Source organism: Carassius carassius, chromosome 13 (assembly GCF_963082965.1).
Source record: "Carassius carassius chromosome 13, fCarCar2.1, whole genome shotgun sequence".
Lineage (NCBI taxonomy): Eukaryota > Metazoa > Chordata > Actinopteri > Cypriniformes > Cyprinidae > Carassius > Carassius carassius.
This window is the reverse complement of record NC_081767.1, coordinates 33,426,879-33,444,174: the sequence shown is the minus strand read 5'-3', so window position 1 is coordinate 33,444,174 and position 17,296 is coordinate 33,426,879. Positions and strand designations below refer to the sequence as shown.

The 17,296-nt window shown below is 38.0% G+C and overlaps 2 protein-coding genes across 4 annotated transcripts in view; both read right to left on the bottom strand.

The window, feature by feature from the left end:
• wtip (WT1 interacting protein) overlaps window positions 1-12,528 on the bottom strand; it is a 26,741-nt gene extending 14,213 nt beyond the window's left edge. Inside the window, exons 1-2 of one of the 2 annotated variants that reach the window (XM_059565391.1) lie at window positions 10,632-12,524; window positions 2,072-2,173 (exon numbers count right to left, since the gene is read on the bottom strand). In XM_059565391.1, the coding sequence (XP_059421374.1) occupies window positions 2,072-2,173; window positions 10,632-11,955 (1,426 nt within the window). In that variant the 5' untranslated portion in view covers window positions 11,956-12,524. Of the gene's footprint in view, window positions 1-2,071; window positions 2,174-10,631 lie in introns of both variants that reach the window. The other variant, XM_059565392.1, reaches the window with a different exon arrangement.
• Window positions 12,529-13,678: 1,150 nt separating this feature from the next.
• sdr42e1 (short chain dehydrogenase/reductase family 42E, member 1) lies at window positions 13,679-16,569 on the bottom strand. 2 transcript variants are annotated; one of them, XM_059565389.1, is made up of 3 exons: window positions 16,518-16,569; window positions 16,161-16,253; window positions 13,679-15,017 (listed from the first exon to the last, which is right to left on the bottom strand). In XM_059565389.1, exons 2-3 carry the CDS (start codon window positions 16,223-16,225, stop codon window positions 13,919-13,921), a joined length of 1,164 nt encoding a protein of 387 aa, XP_059421372.1. In that variant the 5' UTR covers window positions 16,226-16,253; window positions 16,518-16,569; the 3' UTR covers window positions 13,679-13,918. The 2 variants fall into 2 exon arrangements, with proteins under 2 accessions (XP_059421372.1, XP_059421373.1); XM_059565390.1 differs by having other exon boundaries at window positions 16,522-16,553.
• Between the last annotated feature and the right edge of the window lie 727 nt (window positions 16,570-17,296).

Here is a 17,296-nt window from a genome sequence, read left to right as displayed (position 1 = left end):
AATGCTTTGGCAATACTGTACAAGTCATGCCAATAAAGCTCATTTGAATTGAATTGAATTGAGAGAGAGAGAGAGAGAGAGAGAGAGAGAATACATGAGTGCATCCCTCTCGAGTGCCGCAAAGCTCAATTACACACAGAGACAGACACAAACACAGCCAGAAGAGCTTCCAGAACTCAGTCTCTCATAGATAGACAGATATTCAGATAAAAAGATAGAACAAACGATGAAGAGAGCAACAGATAGACAGAACAGCAGATAAAAACAGAGTAATATAACAAAGGATAGGACAAACAATAGAAAGATAGATAACAACAGATAGAATGAGCGAGTGATAGAAAGATACAACAACAGAATGAATGATATAATGAACGATAGATAGACAGAATGGCAGACAGAGGGAATGCTAGATATAATTTATGATGGGAGATAGAATGATAGACAGATGGAGCAAACAATAAAAAAAGATAGAATAAATGATAGAGGGGTAAAATGAATGATATAACGAAAGGCAGAACTAATGATAGAATGAGAGATAGATAGATAGATAGATAGAATTACAGAATGAACAATAGAACTGCGTGAAACGATGTCTAAGTTGTGAGATAGAAGTTGAAAGTTATTACTTTTCTGATTTTTTTACTTGTTTTTTTAATATCATGGCAAAAACAGGTTTTATAGTTTCCCAGTAAACTGACAGACTTACTACTTATTAGTTAAGAAGTATCTGATCTTATGGTTCATCATGTTAAATAAATAATATAAACAATAAATAAATAAAATGTAAAAATCTATATTTAAAAATTTTATTTTGAAATTCTAATTTTGAAATGGAAATTAAGTCATTAAATCAAGTCAAAAATAGGCATTAGTACATGGTTATGTAATGTGCAAAACATCTTTGGGTTGAAAATCATCCAAAAATAACTAGATCATGATATGATATATATATATATATATATATATATAAGATTTTGCTCATACATTCCCCACCCACCTCGACTCATTTCACAAAAATACCTTTAAGAAAACTTCTCTCGCTGAACTGGTCTTTTCTGGAACCTCTGAAGAAACATGGTTTCTGTTCCATCTCCTCCTCTTTTAAAGCATTACAGCGGCTCATGATTCTGCTGAAGTACTTAAGATCAACCACAGCAGATTATTCATCACAGATGATCCAAACATCCACAAACACACTCAAACGTCACGCTGAAAAGCTCCTGTGAACTTCAAGAACCCATTATGCCCTTAAAAGAGGCTTCCAGTTCCTCCCAGACCTTCTTTTGCCAAATACGTGTTCAGTGAACGGCTAGCATTACGTGTAAATTATCTGCACTGATTGTAAAGCGTGAGGAAACAGTATCTGTGCAGAGGGGAATAGAGAATGAAAGCGAGGAAGCTGAACAGCAGTCGTGCTGTGATTTCTCTCTCTCTCTCGCTTACAGAGGAAACAGAAGAACCGAGGACGCATCAGGTGACGGAGCATATTCGCATTAAATGCACAATTCTCTCATTTTAGATGAGTTTTTTCCATTTTGAATGCATAATTTTAAGTCTTGTGCATCTAAAATTGGACATTATATTTCAATTAGATAAGAATCTTCCATTAAATAAACAGTTCTTCCATTTTAGATGCATATTTATAATACCTAAAGATTGGAGTATTGTGCAACTAATTACAATTAGATTAGAATCGCTCATTTTAGATGCAAAATTCTCATTAAATGCACAAATTATCCTAAGTTAAACACATGATTCGCATTAAGATGACCATTTTAGATGCATAATTCTCTTTAATTTTACAATTCTCTCATTTTAGATGCACAATTCAGATTGAGTGACCACTTTTTTATTTTACAATTAAATATTAATTAATTAATTATTTGTGCTGAACCAAAAGGCCACATGGACTTCTGTTGACAGCAAAGACACAAAATAACATGCTTTAGACATGCAAAACACAACAGTGCATCAGCAGAGGTCCATTTGTTCTTTCAACATATTTCTAAATGGAATGACAAATGTAAATAATTATGCATTATGCATTTAATTAGTGTGTGTGGATCCTCACCGCAGGAGCAGCAGGTGAAGCAGTTCGTATGATACAGGTTCCCCATCGCCTGACACGCTTGACTCGCTCCATACACACCTTTACCACACTTTACACAGATACCTGGAACAGGACAGACACACAGACATCAAGCAAAGAGTGCTAACATATTTTCCTTACACCTTGAATACATGTGAATGTATTAAAAACATGTATTCAAACAATTTCAGGTTTGTTTGTTTTTTAACAACTCCACCATATGGCATTTTACTAACCTTGGCATTAAAAGATCTGATATTTAACACAGAAATTAACATTGTTCTATGTATGATTTGCATTCTGAACATATTTGTGTATGCATAAATGGACAGGATTAAACATAAATCACACAAAATCAATAAATAAATGTTAAATAAAGCTTACACCACCACACATAACATAACACATCACAAACACATCACAAAAAGCACAATTAACATGAAATCCATTTGTGTGTGTGATAACAGGCTCTAGAACAGCAACACTCATCAGATAAGCTCTCTGTGACTTAATGGTTAACTCATCAAGATAATTATAGCATCATAAAGAGGGAATTTCATGTACCACAATCAGGTGATTCTGATCTAATCGTGTTTGGAAAAGTCCCGGCAGGGGCTCGCTTTATCTACATCGCTTACAGTTGAGAGGTGTGGTGTATAAACCTCCAAACTACGAACTAAATCATCCTCTAGACACCACAAGAACTGGAGAGGTCAAATGTAAGGCTGCTCAAATGTTGCAGAAATCATAATCAAGATTATATTGGTGAATACTGAGATCACGATTATTTAACACTAATTACTAGTTGACTTTGGATTGCATTTACTGAACTTTTAAAACTTGTCTTTTTAACAGTGAACATTCCTGAACTTCAAAATTATAATGAAAATAAACGTTACAAAAATAAATGTTTAAAAAAATGAATAATAATAATAATAATATAATTCAATATAGTATAATATAAATATTAAACAATAAAAAAGTAAAAATAATAAAAATGTAAATATAAACAATAATAAACAATATAAATATTTTTTTAATTATAAAAAACGATACGAAAAGTATTATCTAAAAATAATAAACAAAAATAAACTATAAATAATTTAAATAAAGAAATATACATATAAAATAATACAAAAACATACAAAATAAATATAAAATATAACCCATATAATATAAATATATATAATATAAAATATTAATAATAAACAAATAATATAAATATAAAACAAACAATATGAAATTATAAATATCAATATAAAATAATAATAAATAAAAAATTATAAATCATTTATAAAATAATAAATAAATAAAAAATTATAAATCATTTATAAAATATATAACAAAACATATAAAATATAAACAATATAAAATAAACAAAAATAAAAGTATAAATTATATATAATTAAAAAATAAGCTAAAATAATATAACAAATAATATTATAATACATGAAAATAATATAACAAATAAGTAAGATAAATTTTGCTGTTATTGTGCTTAACTTTAAAAGAAAAGGTGTTCTGGTTTTATCAAACAAAACAGGAGCATCACTGTGGCACAACAATTACTTTCTTGATGATCATTTTGCGAGTCAAAACAGTAATTAAACCTAAAATGTGATTAATAACCCAGCCCTAGCAGCAAGTCAATATTAACAGTACTAGTCTTTCAACAATGTCTTAGTGTCTTCATGATCATTGTTTTTCATTCAGTTACCACTGTCCATCTTTACCACACTCGTTTTTTATAAGCAGCATGGAACCAATATAGTTGAACAGCAGTGTTTGGATTTTCAATAGTTGGATAAAAGCCTGACAAATCCTCCAGCAAAGCTACACGTGATGTAAAAATACTGACCTGTCATATAAAGGACTGCATTCTACAGAGCATTGCTCTTTGTTGTGAAATTGCTTAATTTAAAACATGAAGCAACCTTTAAAGCAACACTTACTTGCTCACCTTGACCGATGATTTTTTTTTTATGTTAGTGTTAGGAGCAGCTAATTCAGTGGTGATTAATTAACACTATCAGACAGAACACACAAAACACGCATTAATTCTCATTACACAGCAGTTCAAACAAATCAGGGCTTTTATAGTTATTATTAATATTCTGAATACGTCTTTATTTGTCATATTTTCTGTTATAATTTAAAGGAAAAACTTTTTTTTTGTTATATATATATATTTGTTATATATGTATTATTGTATATATATATATATATATATATATATATATATATATATATATATATATATATATATATATATATATATATATATATATATATATATAATATATTTTTTGTGTGTGTGTACATCAAGTTAAACTAAATGAAAATAAGAAATGTTGCTTTCAAGTAACGAAAAGGTTTTTTTTTTTTTGTACGGTTTTAGTTTGGGCTATATGCCTAGGCCATATTTTACCCTAAAACCAAAAGATGAAACATTTTATAAAGAAAACATTTACCATGCATTTAGCAGATGCTTTAATCCAAACCGACTTACACTGAATTCAATCTACACATTTTAGTCATGCATTCCCTGTTAATAGACACTATATACAAACAAATTGAACAGTACAATTTGTGTCCAGACAGGATCGGTTTGATTTCTGTTTTACAACATCTGGATGGGATGGGGAAATGCCTTAAACCAGGCTTAATTTTCAATTTCTTATGTTTTTCTTTCATTTTTTGGGTGAAATATGACAAAGTCTACTCGCTTATTAAAGTAACAGCACACCTCTCCTCAACAAGACACATGATTTGAAGCTCAAACTGTACAGTATGAGTTACACAAAGATGAATGCTTAGGGTTTTGTTCTCTAACCATATGTATCAACAACAGGATCAGAGATGCTTGATTTAAAACACCAGCAACTCAAGTCACTCAAAACAAGGCAATATTGTGAAGAGCAGTGAGGGATGTAATGAGGACGTCTGGCAGCTCAACAAGACGCATCCTCCAGACGAACTCCCATCACCTGGTACACAGCAGTACCACTTCCTCTTTACAGGCCGTGAACGACATCTCCTTCCTCATCTGGCTGATAGCAGCCGACTCGGTCTGCCTGGGGATTTTAAAGTTTAACTTGAATGTAACGTTTCGCAACAATTATCTCTTTTGAGATGCAAGACGCGAGTGCAATGATCAAACGCATCCATCAGGCACGTTAACACTGAAAAAACTATGGAAAAGCAGTGTAGTGAAACCTGTAAAGAACTACTACTGTATTTTTTATATATTTTATGTTTGCATGATGCTGATAGGCTGAAAGGTGTATTTATGCTCTTAATAATATATTTTTAGTATTTTATATGAAGACATGTGGTTATTTACTTTGCATGCTTGTTTTGCATACATTTTAGTATTTAGTATTAGATGTGTTGTCAAGACAAGTCAAGTCACCTTTATTTATATAGCGCTTTAAACAAAATACACTGCATCAAAGCAACTGAACAACATTCATTAGGAAAACAGTGTGTCAATAATGCAAAATGACAGTTCATCATTGAATTCAGTGATGTCATCTCTGTTTAGTTTAAATAGTGTCTGTGCATTTATTTTCAATCAAGTCAATGATATCGCTGTTGTCTCTAAATACTAATTTATTTGTATGTTTATTTTATTGGATGTAACATTTGAAGTCATTTCTGATTATGTAAAGCACTTTGAACTGAAACTGAAAGGTGCTACATAAATGAAGTTCGTTAATAATAATAATTGAATTTTTAAATTGAATGGGGTTGACTTTTTGAGTTGACCTCTAAAACTGAATGTCTAAATTTTGGCTGAGAAATATTTTGCATTTTTCTTATATTATTTCTGAACTGGGTGTTTAAGAAAAGTGTGATTTCCTTTATGTTTCATACATCTTTTCCCTCATAATTCATGCATTTGCAAAGATATTTAACAAGTGAATTTGTTTTACATTCACACCATGTCAACCACTTCATGTGTGCTGTGCTTGCAATAGAACTCTTTCTTTAACCTTGCAAGCTTTTAATGACGAGAATGTTACTTGAACCGTGTTGTAGTTATCAAATGAAATCTTAAATCTGCCAAACATTCTGAAGAAAGTCGATAGCCATTGTTTGGGCCACCTCTTCATGTGTAACAACAACATGCACAGATTTATGCAAAATCCAAAAGTACTGTCATGCAACTCAGCATTAAGAATCCTGATTATAAATTTACTGCACTTCTTTTGCACCAAATCAAAACGATGCACTTTTAGCAAAAAAAAAAAAGTTGGCGAGCAAAGTCTCATTCTATGTTTATTTTAAACCAGAGCCTGAATCCCGAATGCCTGTGTGGATACACAAAGGTCAGAGGTCGGCTGATTCAGTGCTTTAGCAGATGCATGAAATATGAAGGAAATCACACTTTTCTTAATCACTCAGAAATAATCTAAGAAGAATGCAAAACATTTCTCCAAAATTTAGACATTCAGTTTTAGAGGTCAACTCAAAAAGTCAAGACCATTCAATTTCAAAATTCAATTAGTATTGTTAATGAACTTCATTTATGTAGCACCTTTCAGTTTCAGTTCAAAATGCTACCTTTCCTCTGCTGCAGTTCTCAAATCTCAAAGAGCATGTACAAATATGGTGCATGGAGGCGTTTTGTAGGTTTAATGTCAATTATACCGACTTACATTGGTTCTTGCATGTCACATGATTGCAAATGAGATGCAAGAGTTGCAGCACAGGGCAAGAGCACACAATTCTAGCCCTTTTTGTGTGAATACAGACTGCTTTTGTAGTGCAGTTCTGCCCTTTTAGGATGTTGACAGGAGCAAGAAGACTCTGATTCAGGTTTGGAACGACATGACGGTGAGAAAACGCTGACGGATTTTTCATTTTTAGTTGAACTAACCCTTTAAGAGTGCAGAAAGAAACATCACGAATACCCGGCGAGATTGATTTTAGGGGAGCTGTTGTCACGGTAACAGAGAAGGTTCGCTCTCTCTCGATCGCAGACTAAAGAGGGTTCGGCATGCAGTAAAAAAAAAAAAATCACCACCTGCTCCTCGGAGGCAAAAACACACTCATACCTCCATCTCTAGACTTCCTGCAACTAAACCTGTGCAAATGTGTTTCCAGGCAGAAGCAGAAACAAAGCCTAGTTACTACGGAGACACAAACGATGAAACAATGTAACACAGTCACAACAACCGACCTAAAGCTTGTGATGCTTAAAAAGACGAACATGTTGTTAAAATCATACTCATTATTGGTGTTCACAAAGCAAGCTTTATTATTACTATTGCTCATACATGTGGGTTAATGATTTGAACAAATCCCTAGCAGTGTTTGTGCTCCAGACATGAATGATTACGCAAAATTCTGTTCATTTTAATCAATATGTGAGTTTTAAAGGGATAGTTCACCAAGACATTAACATTCTGTCATCATTTACTCATGCTCAAGTTTTTCCAAACCTGTATGTGTTTCTTTAGTGTGCTGAACACAAAAGAAGATATTTTGAGTAATGTTGGTTATTAAACCGTTGACGGTAGCCATTGACTTACATGCATTTTTTTCTCTCCATACAATAGAAGTCAATGGCTACCGTCAACTGTTTAATAACCAACATTATATCAACAAAATATCTTCTTTTGAGTTCAACAGCTAAAAGAAGATCACACAGGTTTGGAACAACGTGACGGTCAATAAATACGATCACAGAACTTTTATTTTTGGGTGGGCTACTATACTTTTAAGGTTTAACGAGATTTGAAGGAACTTCATCTGCATTTCTCTTCCACTAAACCAATACTAGTCCCACCGAATCACAACTCAGGACTTCCCTAAGAAAAAAACCACATGCCTCTAAAGAACATTTCTGTTGACGTTCAGGCCTTGGAAGGACACTGGCAGGAAGTGGCGTTCAAACTGGGAGACAAAGTATGTACTCTCTGAAGACTTGCCTTTTTCCGTCCAGGTCCGAGCCAAAAACAAGCCCACTAAGAACCCTTTTTTTCTGCTCACCGACTACAATGTCCTTTTTGGGCAGTGCCAGTTGGTATGCCAGCAGCCTTCGTTGTGATTGGTCTACCACAGCTGCCCAGTGTGATTAAAACCAATCAGCAATCAGCTGGTTACAATGCAAAAAGAGCCAGTTACTGCAGCCAAAGTTTATATTCATTTGGCAACGTGCACCAACCTACTAGAGCTGCAACTAAAGATTGTTTTTTCTGTCGACTAATCTAATGATTATTTTTTCGATTAGTCGACTACTCGAACAATACAATAAATAATTAATCTAATGTTCTTTTTTTGATTAGCTAATGAATCCTTTGGATAACTTTACAAAACAATATAAGTACAACTTATAATATTTCAACCTTTATTCATTTTCAACCAATGTGGTTGAAGTTTTTACAGTATACAAAAATAAAGAGGCAAATAAAATTATTTTACTATGGTAAATATGAGTTTACGATAGTGCTTATAATTAAACCACATTAAACCACAAATTTACAGCTGTCTGAGACGTCATGAAATGTTCTTTAGCATCACAAACCATAAAATGTAGTCAGGGTTCTGCTATGGTTTAGCATGGTTTCCAGAGATCTGGAGCTGATTTGGGGTAGTTCGGTGGTTTGTGACTGCTGTCTCGCGGCGCGTTGTCTTTTAGGGGGTCGTTCACATATTCACAAGTTCGTTATTTCCAATGTAGGCGCGCGGTATGCGCGCTCATAATGGAAGCGACGCGCACGCGAAAACAGGCGCGTTCGCACCGCATCGAGTTAAAAACATCTCAACTTTTCAGAATGCCGCGAGCGCACCGCGGGTCATGTGACAAGAACTTAACCAATCAGCTTCATCCTTTCCCGTTACAATGTTGAAAGCTCAGCTAAGATGAGGGAACAGCTGATCATAGCTGTATATGGATTGCCATTTTGAAATAAATTTAGTAGCAGAGCTACTGCAAGCGATTTTTAGTGCTGCAAATCCATTTATCCTTTGCTGAAATTTCCGCGTCTTCATGGAGAGAGCACGTCATGGTTGCTTAGCAACAGCAGACGCCCCAGGGGCGCAACTGCCCGAGCGATTTGGAAAAAGGAGAAAGCGGCGCGACTAGCGTTTTCCACGCGTTTTTAGGCGCGATATGTGAACGCCCCTAACGTGTGTTCGAAACCAGCGCCAAACACAGACTTACTTTATTTTTTATTTTATCCTTACTTCAGCCGCTAAGGGTGATCATACCAATAACTTGTAATATTTACAATAATATCAGAATCTTGCAATGAGCAAGTCTGCGTTTATTAGACACTTAATAATATCACATCAGTTTGTGCTTTTAGAATAGCCGAATCTGCTGCGGTCGTTCCATCACATCTGCAGCAGAGACCTGAACCAGGAAGTTGGTCACCAGATCACACGGTAACCAGTTAAACCGTAACACCGGAGAGCGCCAGGATGTTTTCCTTTGAGGTGCTCGTGCATTGCATTTGTGCTGCCGTGGTACACCATATCGGTTTTGCAAAGGGAACAAAGGGCGATTTTATTTGGCCTCTGTTTAAAGTATTCCTATACTTTTGATAACAGTGGTCTCTGTTTTTGTGATAGAATGCAACTTTCTCCATTCCCAGTATGCCATTACGCGAGATGTAAACAGTGTGACGCGTCGTTGCAGCACTACAACCTACATACTTAAATCCCAAGTGCAAAACAACACACTAACTAACCAACCAAACAAACATAAACTGTGATTATTAAACTGTTTCACCAAAACAATTGTCTTGTGTGCTGAAGGTGACTGCTACTGAGAAAAAGACTCACATTTGTCTCCTGAGCTTTGTCTCAAACTTTGCTCAGTAAATGCACTCATCAAATTCTTCAGAGACTGAATGATCTGAGCTGCTATTCAGATTTATTTTATAGCTCTTATAGCTTTCTGGATGTCAACTGTTAACTCAGTTGTGTCTGTTTTAATTAGAAGAAATACCCAAGATAATGTTAATCATTAAAGAAAACAACTCAGTGCCATTAAGTCTCCTTTTGAGAATTAAAACTGCACTTATGAATGAAATGAGACAGTGTCTTTAGCCTATAATGTTGCAGCATGCCTTGTGAGATGATCCAGGTTTTGGGATTTTGGCATGTTTTGCATGATGCCTTTGGGTGGAAAAAAGTCTGGATGAATGATGCATTTAACCAGCTCAAAGATAAACAATCATAATGTGATTAAAGCAGACATATAGAGTGCTCAAGTATAAACCCTCTTGTCTAGAAAGCACACTGATTCATTTACGAAACATGATTTACACCTGTTTTCCCACACCCTAATGATACTTTAATGAGTCTGACACAAAGGCTGCTCTGTGCTGGCTCGGCTCTGGGGTGTTTGAGCGTGTCAAGGTGTGAATGTGACTTTTCCACCAAACAATTCTGGAAAAGTTGATTCAAAATCATGTTTTTGTGAAAGCATAAAAGATGAAAAACAATGCTCTCTTCAATTATGGAATGACTTGATGTCTCCAGAAAACTAATTACAAGAGAATCAAAAAGTGACCCTGGTTTTACTCACCAAAATATTCCTTTTTCATGTGTATTTCGAGCTCTTTCTCCAGCTCCAGGGTGAGGGCCTCCAGGCGCCGCTCCGCCTGACTGGGGCCGCTGTCCCGGGATGGAGTGACCTGGTACGGCAGCTTCAAGCGCTGCGCCCCGGTGCACATCTTCCCGTAGTTAAACGTGATATTGATGTCTGAGTTCTGCTGCTGCGGCTCCTCCAGCACGGGAAAGGTTTGGAGGTGGACGCGGTTGTTGTGGAGGCCGTTTGGCTCCGGGAAGTCCTGCAGCAGCGCGTCGTCCGGCAAACCGGGTCCCAGCATGGGGAGCTGGAGCTCGGGATACGCGCTCATGGATCCGCGGGAGCTCCGAGAGCTCCTGGAGCTGTGGCTGGAGATGCTCGAGCGGGGACTGACCACGCAGTTGGCCGCCACGGCGGGTCGTGCTTCCTGACAGCAGATGCTGGACCGGGGGCTGGTCACGGGGACGCCATGCACTGCGCCGCTCTCCGGCTCGTGGCTCCCAGCGGGCGTGAAGCGCGAGTCGGAGTAGCTGGAGCGCGGGCTCGTGGTGCTCGATCTGGGGCTGATGTGCCGCTGGTCGTAGCCCATGCTGATGCCGCTGGTTCGGTTGCTGCTCGGTTTGCTCCCGTAGTCGTAGCTGTTGAGGCTGGTTCTGGGGCTGGAGTGTTTGCTGGTGTCGCTGGCCGTGCTGGCGTAACTCGAGCGGGGGCTGATCACGCTGTTCCCCTCGCAGTACTTCTCCTGTCCGGGTGACACCAGGCTGGACCGCGGGCTGCTGATGCTCGACCTCGGGCTAGTGTGTTTGCTCTGGTCTTGCGATGAGTGGGACGAAGCCAAACTGGACCGGGGGCTCGTGGCCGGGAACCTGCCATCAGGGTTGGCCACGCATAAGCTGTTGCTCCTCGCACCCGGACCGGGCACTTGTTTCCCCAGAATGAGCGCGTCGTAGGCGCATCCAGCGCTGTACCGGTGCGCCTGCACCTCCGCGTGCGTGTATCTCCGGAGACGCTCCGACGCGCCGCTGTAACACGGCAAGGCAACTTCAGATTTGGTGCAGTACGCATCAGGATCAGGATAAACCGCGTCCCTTGGCGGTGAACAGAAATCCAGAGGCACTGAGGCTCGGTTCCCGTTGACGGAGCGCACGGGTGCCGCGCCGTAGACTTTGTTCCCGGGCGTGGAGGAGCTGCCGTTCATTCGTTTAGATTTCTCCATGTCGGGGTTCGTCTCCCCGTACATTCCGTCCTGATAAACGCCATAAATAGAGAGGTTTTCCATCAGTTTGCTCGCTCTGCGCCCCGGATCCTCATATTCATCCATGGCGCGCGGGCGAGTTGAGGGACGCTGAACGCTGGTCAACTACAACACAAACTGCATTTTACACGGAAAAACGCCGCCTCAGGCGAACCATCGTTGCCTGTTCGCGCTTACTCAGTCCTTCCCCGTTATTCCGTCGCGATGCATGCTCCCCCTGTCGATTTGTGACGATGCACTAGTCGTGACAAAGTTTCAACACAAGAGAACGTTTGTCAATTTCAGTTTTTGTAAAGTTGAAAGGTCTTTACAGTCAATGGCGCGCTGCGCGGAGGAATTTTCTCTCTTTGATTTTCCGTGATTGTTCTTGCAAACTCGTTTCCAGCGAATCCAACTCGCCTATAATTCCCCCCGGTGATCCCGCAATAATCAACAGAAGATGCCGAGCGCGGAAACGGACGAGTATGCGCGTATCAAACGATTCATCCGGGACTCGTTTGTGTGAGAGGAATGCGCGGAGGGAGACGGGCTGCGCTGCGGCGCTCTGGAATGTGGTTAATGCCGGAGCGAAACAATGATAGAGAGTGAGCAACTCAGCAAGGGGGAGCAGAATCCTGAAAAAAAAGTCCTTTGGAGAGTCTATGTGTGTCCACTTTCATCCTGCGGGACAGATGAAAGATTTAACCACATAGACCAGCCCACAGAAAATAATTAAAAACTCAACTGAAAAACTTTAACCAACAACACGCAAATGTATTATTGGGAATATTAAATAAATACTCTTATCCAAGTCTGCTTGTGAGATCTACCTGTCTTGTGTTTCCCAAGTAGCTCATGCTTTAATCATGCACATACAGCAGGCCACTGAAGGTCTGTTGAATCTGGGGGAAGGGCAGATCCCAAACATCTCATTGTGCATCAGTGACAAAGGCTATTGTCACTTACTTACATTTCCATCACCATACAGTGTATTTTGACTCTTGGGTCACATTTAAAATATAAGATAGCGAAATATCAAAGGAAGAGTCATTTATTATTAATATAGCTCAAGCACAATTTTCAAGTGAAATGTTTGACAGAATTCAGTTCGTCAGGTTTGAATTACTAAAACAATATTTAATATTGTCTAATTATGTGATTGTTGTTAGTGGAACATGTTGGTAGTCCATGCAATGAGCCACACCAAACCTAAGGGACTGCTGAACTTGTTTTTAGATTTTGTCTGTACAATGAAATTCATACCTTTTACATTACTTTTTAAAACACAAAATCATATATAAACACACACTTCACTGAAAATCTCTGGATTTGGTGTAGGATAATACAAACATGGGATCCATTCTCAGGGAATGCATGAATTCATAAAATGCATGCAATGTTCCTTTGAATACCAAAATGCATAAATGCAATATAAAGTAAAGATATGACATAAAAAATACAAATATTTCAGATTGTGCATGATTTCTATATGTCTAATCAAATGAAATTAAACAGGAAACACTGATTGTGTGACTATTTGCAAAGACGATCAGATTTTCCTGCTTTCCATGAAACTCAAGATGCTCTTCTGATGTTCAAATCATCTCAAATCATGCTGGAGAACACGATCATCAGGTAAAACAGCAAATGGAGACACACTAAAGACATTTAGAAATTCCTGCAGTTTTTTCATATATTATTTTTATTTTTTTTGCACTGAAAAAATTAAATAAAAAATTACATATAGCAAACACAGTCTTACTGATTAGACATTTGTTTTTACAAAAAAAGGCATCGTTTTATTTTTTTATATATATTGTTAATATTGTTTAAAGTCCACATAATATGTTTACCCTAAACTCTTTAAGGACACTGCCCTTCAAAGGGTGCAAATAAAATAAAACATTTATCAGCTTATATGTGCCTCTCTACAACATTTTTCAACATAACATCCCTCATGTGCATTAATATGAACATATGTTTAAAAAATAAACAAATCAGGTCAGTATAAACCTCACACGAGGCACAGAAATGAAAGCCCTTGCACATTTCACTGTCCCACAACCGGAAGGCAGGAGAGCACCACTGCTGCAAATGCAACCACCAAAACTACATCTAAAATTAGTTTCTTAACTGATGACTGGCTGCGCTTCTTCCCATGACCTCTGCCTCGAAACCATTGCACAACATCTTCCAGGTCATATAGTTTAGGCTCATATCCCAGCTCTTCTCGTGCCTTACGCATACTGAAATAGTGTGTGACGCCCGTCTTGTAGACCTCAGTACGGGTCAGAAGGGGCTGGAAGTTGTAAATCCGCCCCACGATATGATGAACCATCTCGGTCAGAAAGGCAAAGAGGTAAATAAGCGATATGGGCAGGCGAAGCGTGGGGAACGAGTATCCCAGACCCTCCACCAGAGGCCTAAAAAACTCAAAGTTGTTAACAGGCCTTCCGTCGGAGATAAAATAGGGCTGACCGGCGGCACGATGCTGATGCTTTTCAGTTAAGGCCTCGGCAGCTAACATGTGTGCGGACACTAGATTATCCACATGAACAAACTCCACCAGACTATCAGGATCCCCATAAACAAACCTAAAGATCCCTTTCTCAATATAACTAACTATCCTAGGCAAGTGTCTTTCCTCACCAGGGCCGTATATACCGGCTGGACGCAGGGCGCATGTTTGTAGCACCCCTGCATTGTTACTCAAAGGCGAACCGTTTGCTTTTAACACCTGCATCTCGGCTATAGACTTAGTCCTGGAGTAGTGGTCCGGATGCAGGTGCAAGGGCAAGTAAGGGAGACTTTCATCGCCGTCCTTAATCTCCTGACCTCCAAACACTACGTTGTATGTGCTCGTGTAGACCAAACGAGGGACTCCGTGTGCCACGCAAGCCCTGAGGATGTTCTCCGTTCCCTGTACGTTCACTTCTTCGATGAGTTTCCGATTGAGCTGCTCCCGTCCCGACATCCCATAGGAGGCGATGTGGAACACGCAGTTCACACCCCGAACTGCTTTCTCCACCTGCGTATAGTCACGGATATCTGCCCGCATGAATGTGACACCCTCGGGCAACTCTTGGCTCGGTGGTCTCATGTCAAACAGCACAATGCTCGAGGAGGTTTTAAGGAGAGCACAGGCGAGACTGAAAGAGAAATCAGAATAAAGCTTTAAAGTTATAGTTCACCCAAAAATCAATGCTTATGTAGATGAGTTTGTTACTCATTCAGATTTGGAGAAATGTAGCATTGCATCACTTGATCTGCAGTGAATGGGTGCCGTCAGAATGAGAGTCCAAACAGTTGATAAAAACATCACAATAATCCACAGCACTCCAGTCCATCGGTTAACATCTGGAGAAGACAAAAGCTGTGTGTTTGAAAAAAACAAATCCTTCCAGACATTTTAAACCATCACTTCTGGCCATAACCCAATGCTTCCTCCAGTGAGAAGTCCATCTCCTGTTGTCTCTCACATCAGAATCAACCCACATATTTGTTTAGAGCTGTATTGGCTTGTAAACGGTGCTTGATCTGTGCAGATTTCTCTCCTGATTCAGACCAGGAGACTAGATCACTGGACGAAGCATTATTATGGATTATGGACATTTTAGCTGGAAGCAATGGGTTAAAAATATCTAAATGATGAATTTGTTTCTAACAAACACACAGCTTTTCATTTCTGATATTAACTGATGGACTGGAGTGCTGTGGATTATTGTGATGCTTTTATCAGCTGTTTGGACTCTCATTCTGACGGCACCCATTCACTGCAGAGTATCCATTGATGAGCAAGGGATGTGAAGCAATGTTTCTCCAGGGGGTGAGTAAATTATAACAATTACATTTTTAGGGTGAACTATTCCTTAATTATACAGTGGGGAAAATGTAAGGATTAGTGAAAAATTTAGCATAATGAAAAAAAATTATGTAAAATTAAAGTAATTGTAAATGTCAACTCAACTTTTTACTTTGGAAAAAATGCTATTTAAAATCACCTATTGATTGCAGACTTTTGGACCACACTATATATAACATTTAAATATATATATTTATTATAAATATAAATGTGTAGCAAAGTGACGCTTTAAAACGTCTGAACTGTGCAACATTCACACTACTGAACTAAATTGTGTGAACTGAACTGTTTCAAACTGTTGTGTTGTTCTATAATATAGTATATGGCGCCATCTAGTGGTGCATGTAGGTACTACAGCCCATATACTATGACTGGTGGAAAATAATAAGAAAAGATCACTGAAAGATTGTAAATCGTAATAAGATCTTACCGGAATCCAAAATATCCTCCTCCCCCGGTTATGAGGAAGGTCCTGCCTGTTCTGTCGACTTCCATAGTGTTAAAGAAGCAGGGAGAGAGGAATCTGCAGGTGGAAATGAATGATTATGAAAGTCACATTATGCTACAAACAAATGATGTTTGATGTTCATGCAGATTGTGGAAATAAACGAGCTGGCAGGTCAAATCAGAACAGAGCAGAACACAATGTACCAAAAATTACTTTCTTAAATGTATATCCATACGAGCATATCAAATAAATACGAGCTTAAAGAAAGTATGTGCAGAAAACATCTTATGTGGACTGTAAAACGATTTACATTACACTGCATTCATTTAAACTGAACACATACCTCTACAGTCGATCGTGTGTGTGTGTGTAGCGTCAAAGCGTGCAGTGCACTTCCTAGGAAACGCGTGAATGGGCGGGACGATGAAGTCAAGCGTTTTCATTGGACAAGAGTCAGCGGTGACTCGCTGTGATTGGCTTAAAATGAACTCATCCGACGTAGTTAAGGAAGAGATAACAGTAAGCGCACATTTTGAGTGTATAGGGGCAATAAACAGCGTTTTCTACACTGTGGTTTATAATAGTGTTCCCTTTGTAATACACACCAAATATGGTTAATTCTAGTCTAGTATAGTCTATTATATTGTTGTGTTCCCTGAAAATTATGATTAACAGTCATTTATCCTGCTGTCCAAAAAACATGTATGAAAATTATGCCCTGTTTCAAAACTTTTTTTTTTTTTTTGCTTGAATTTGATAAACTGTTTCTTTTTTTTGGTGGAATTTGATAATCTGGGACATATTTATTAGGCCTAAAAAGCCTATATTAACCATACTTTATGCATACCAAACCAATCACCAATTTTTAAAAAGCATTATGAATTTTTTTTTTACAGGTACAGAAATCTCAATAAATAACTTTTTATTTATTAATAAATCCTTAAAAAGTATCACAGGCTCCCCCCAAAAAAATAAATAAATAAAAATAAATAAAATAAGCAGAACAACTGTTTCCAACAACGAGCTTTGATCAAAGCAACAAATAAAATTTTGAAGTATGTTAAAATAGAAAACCATTATTTCAACAATATTACAGTTGATCAAATAAATGCTGGCTT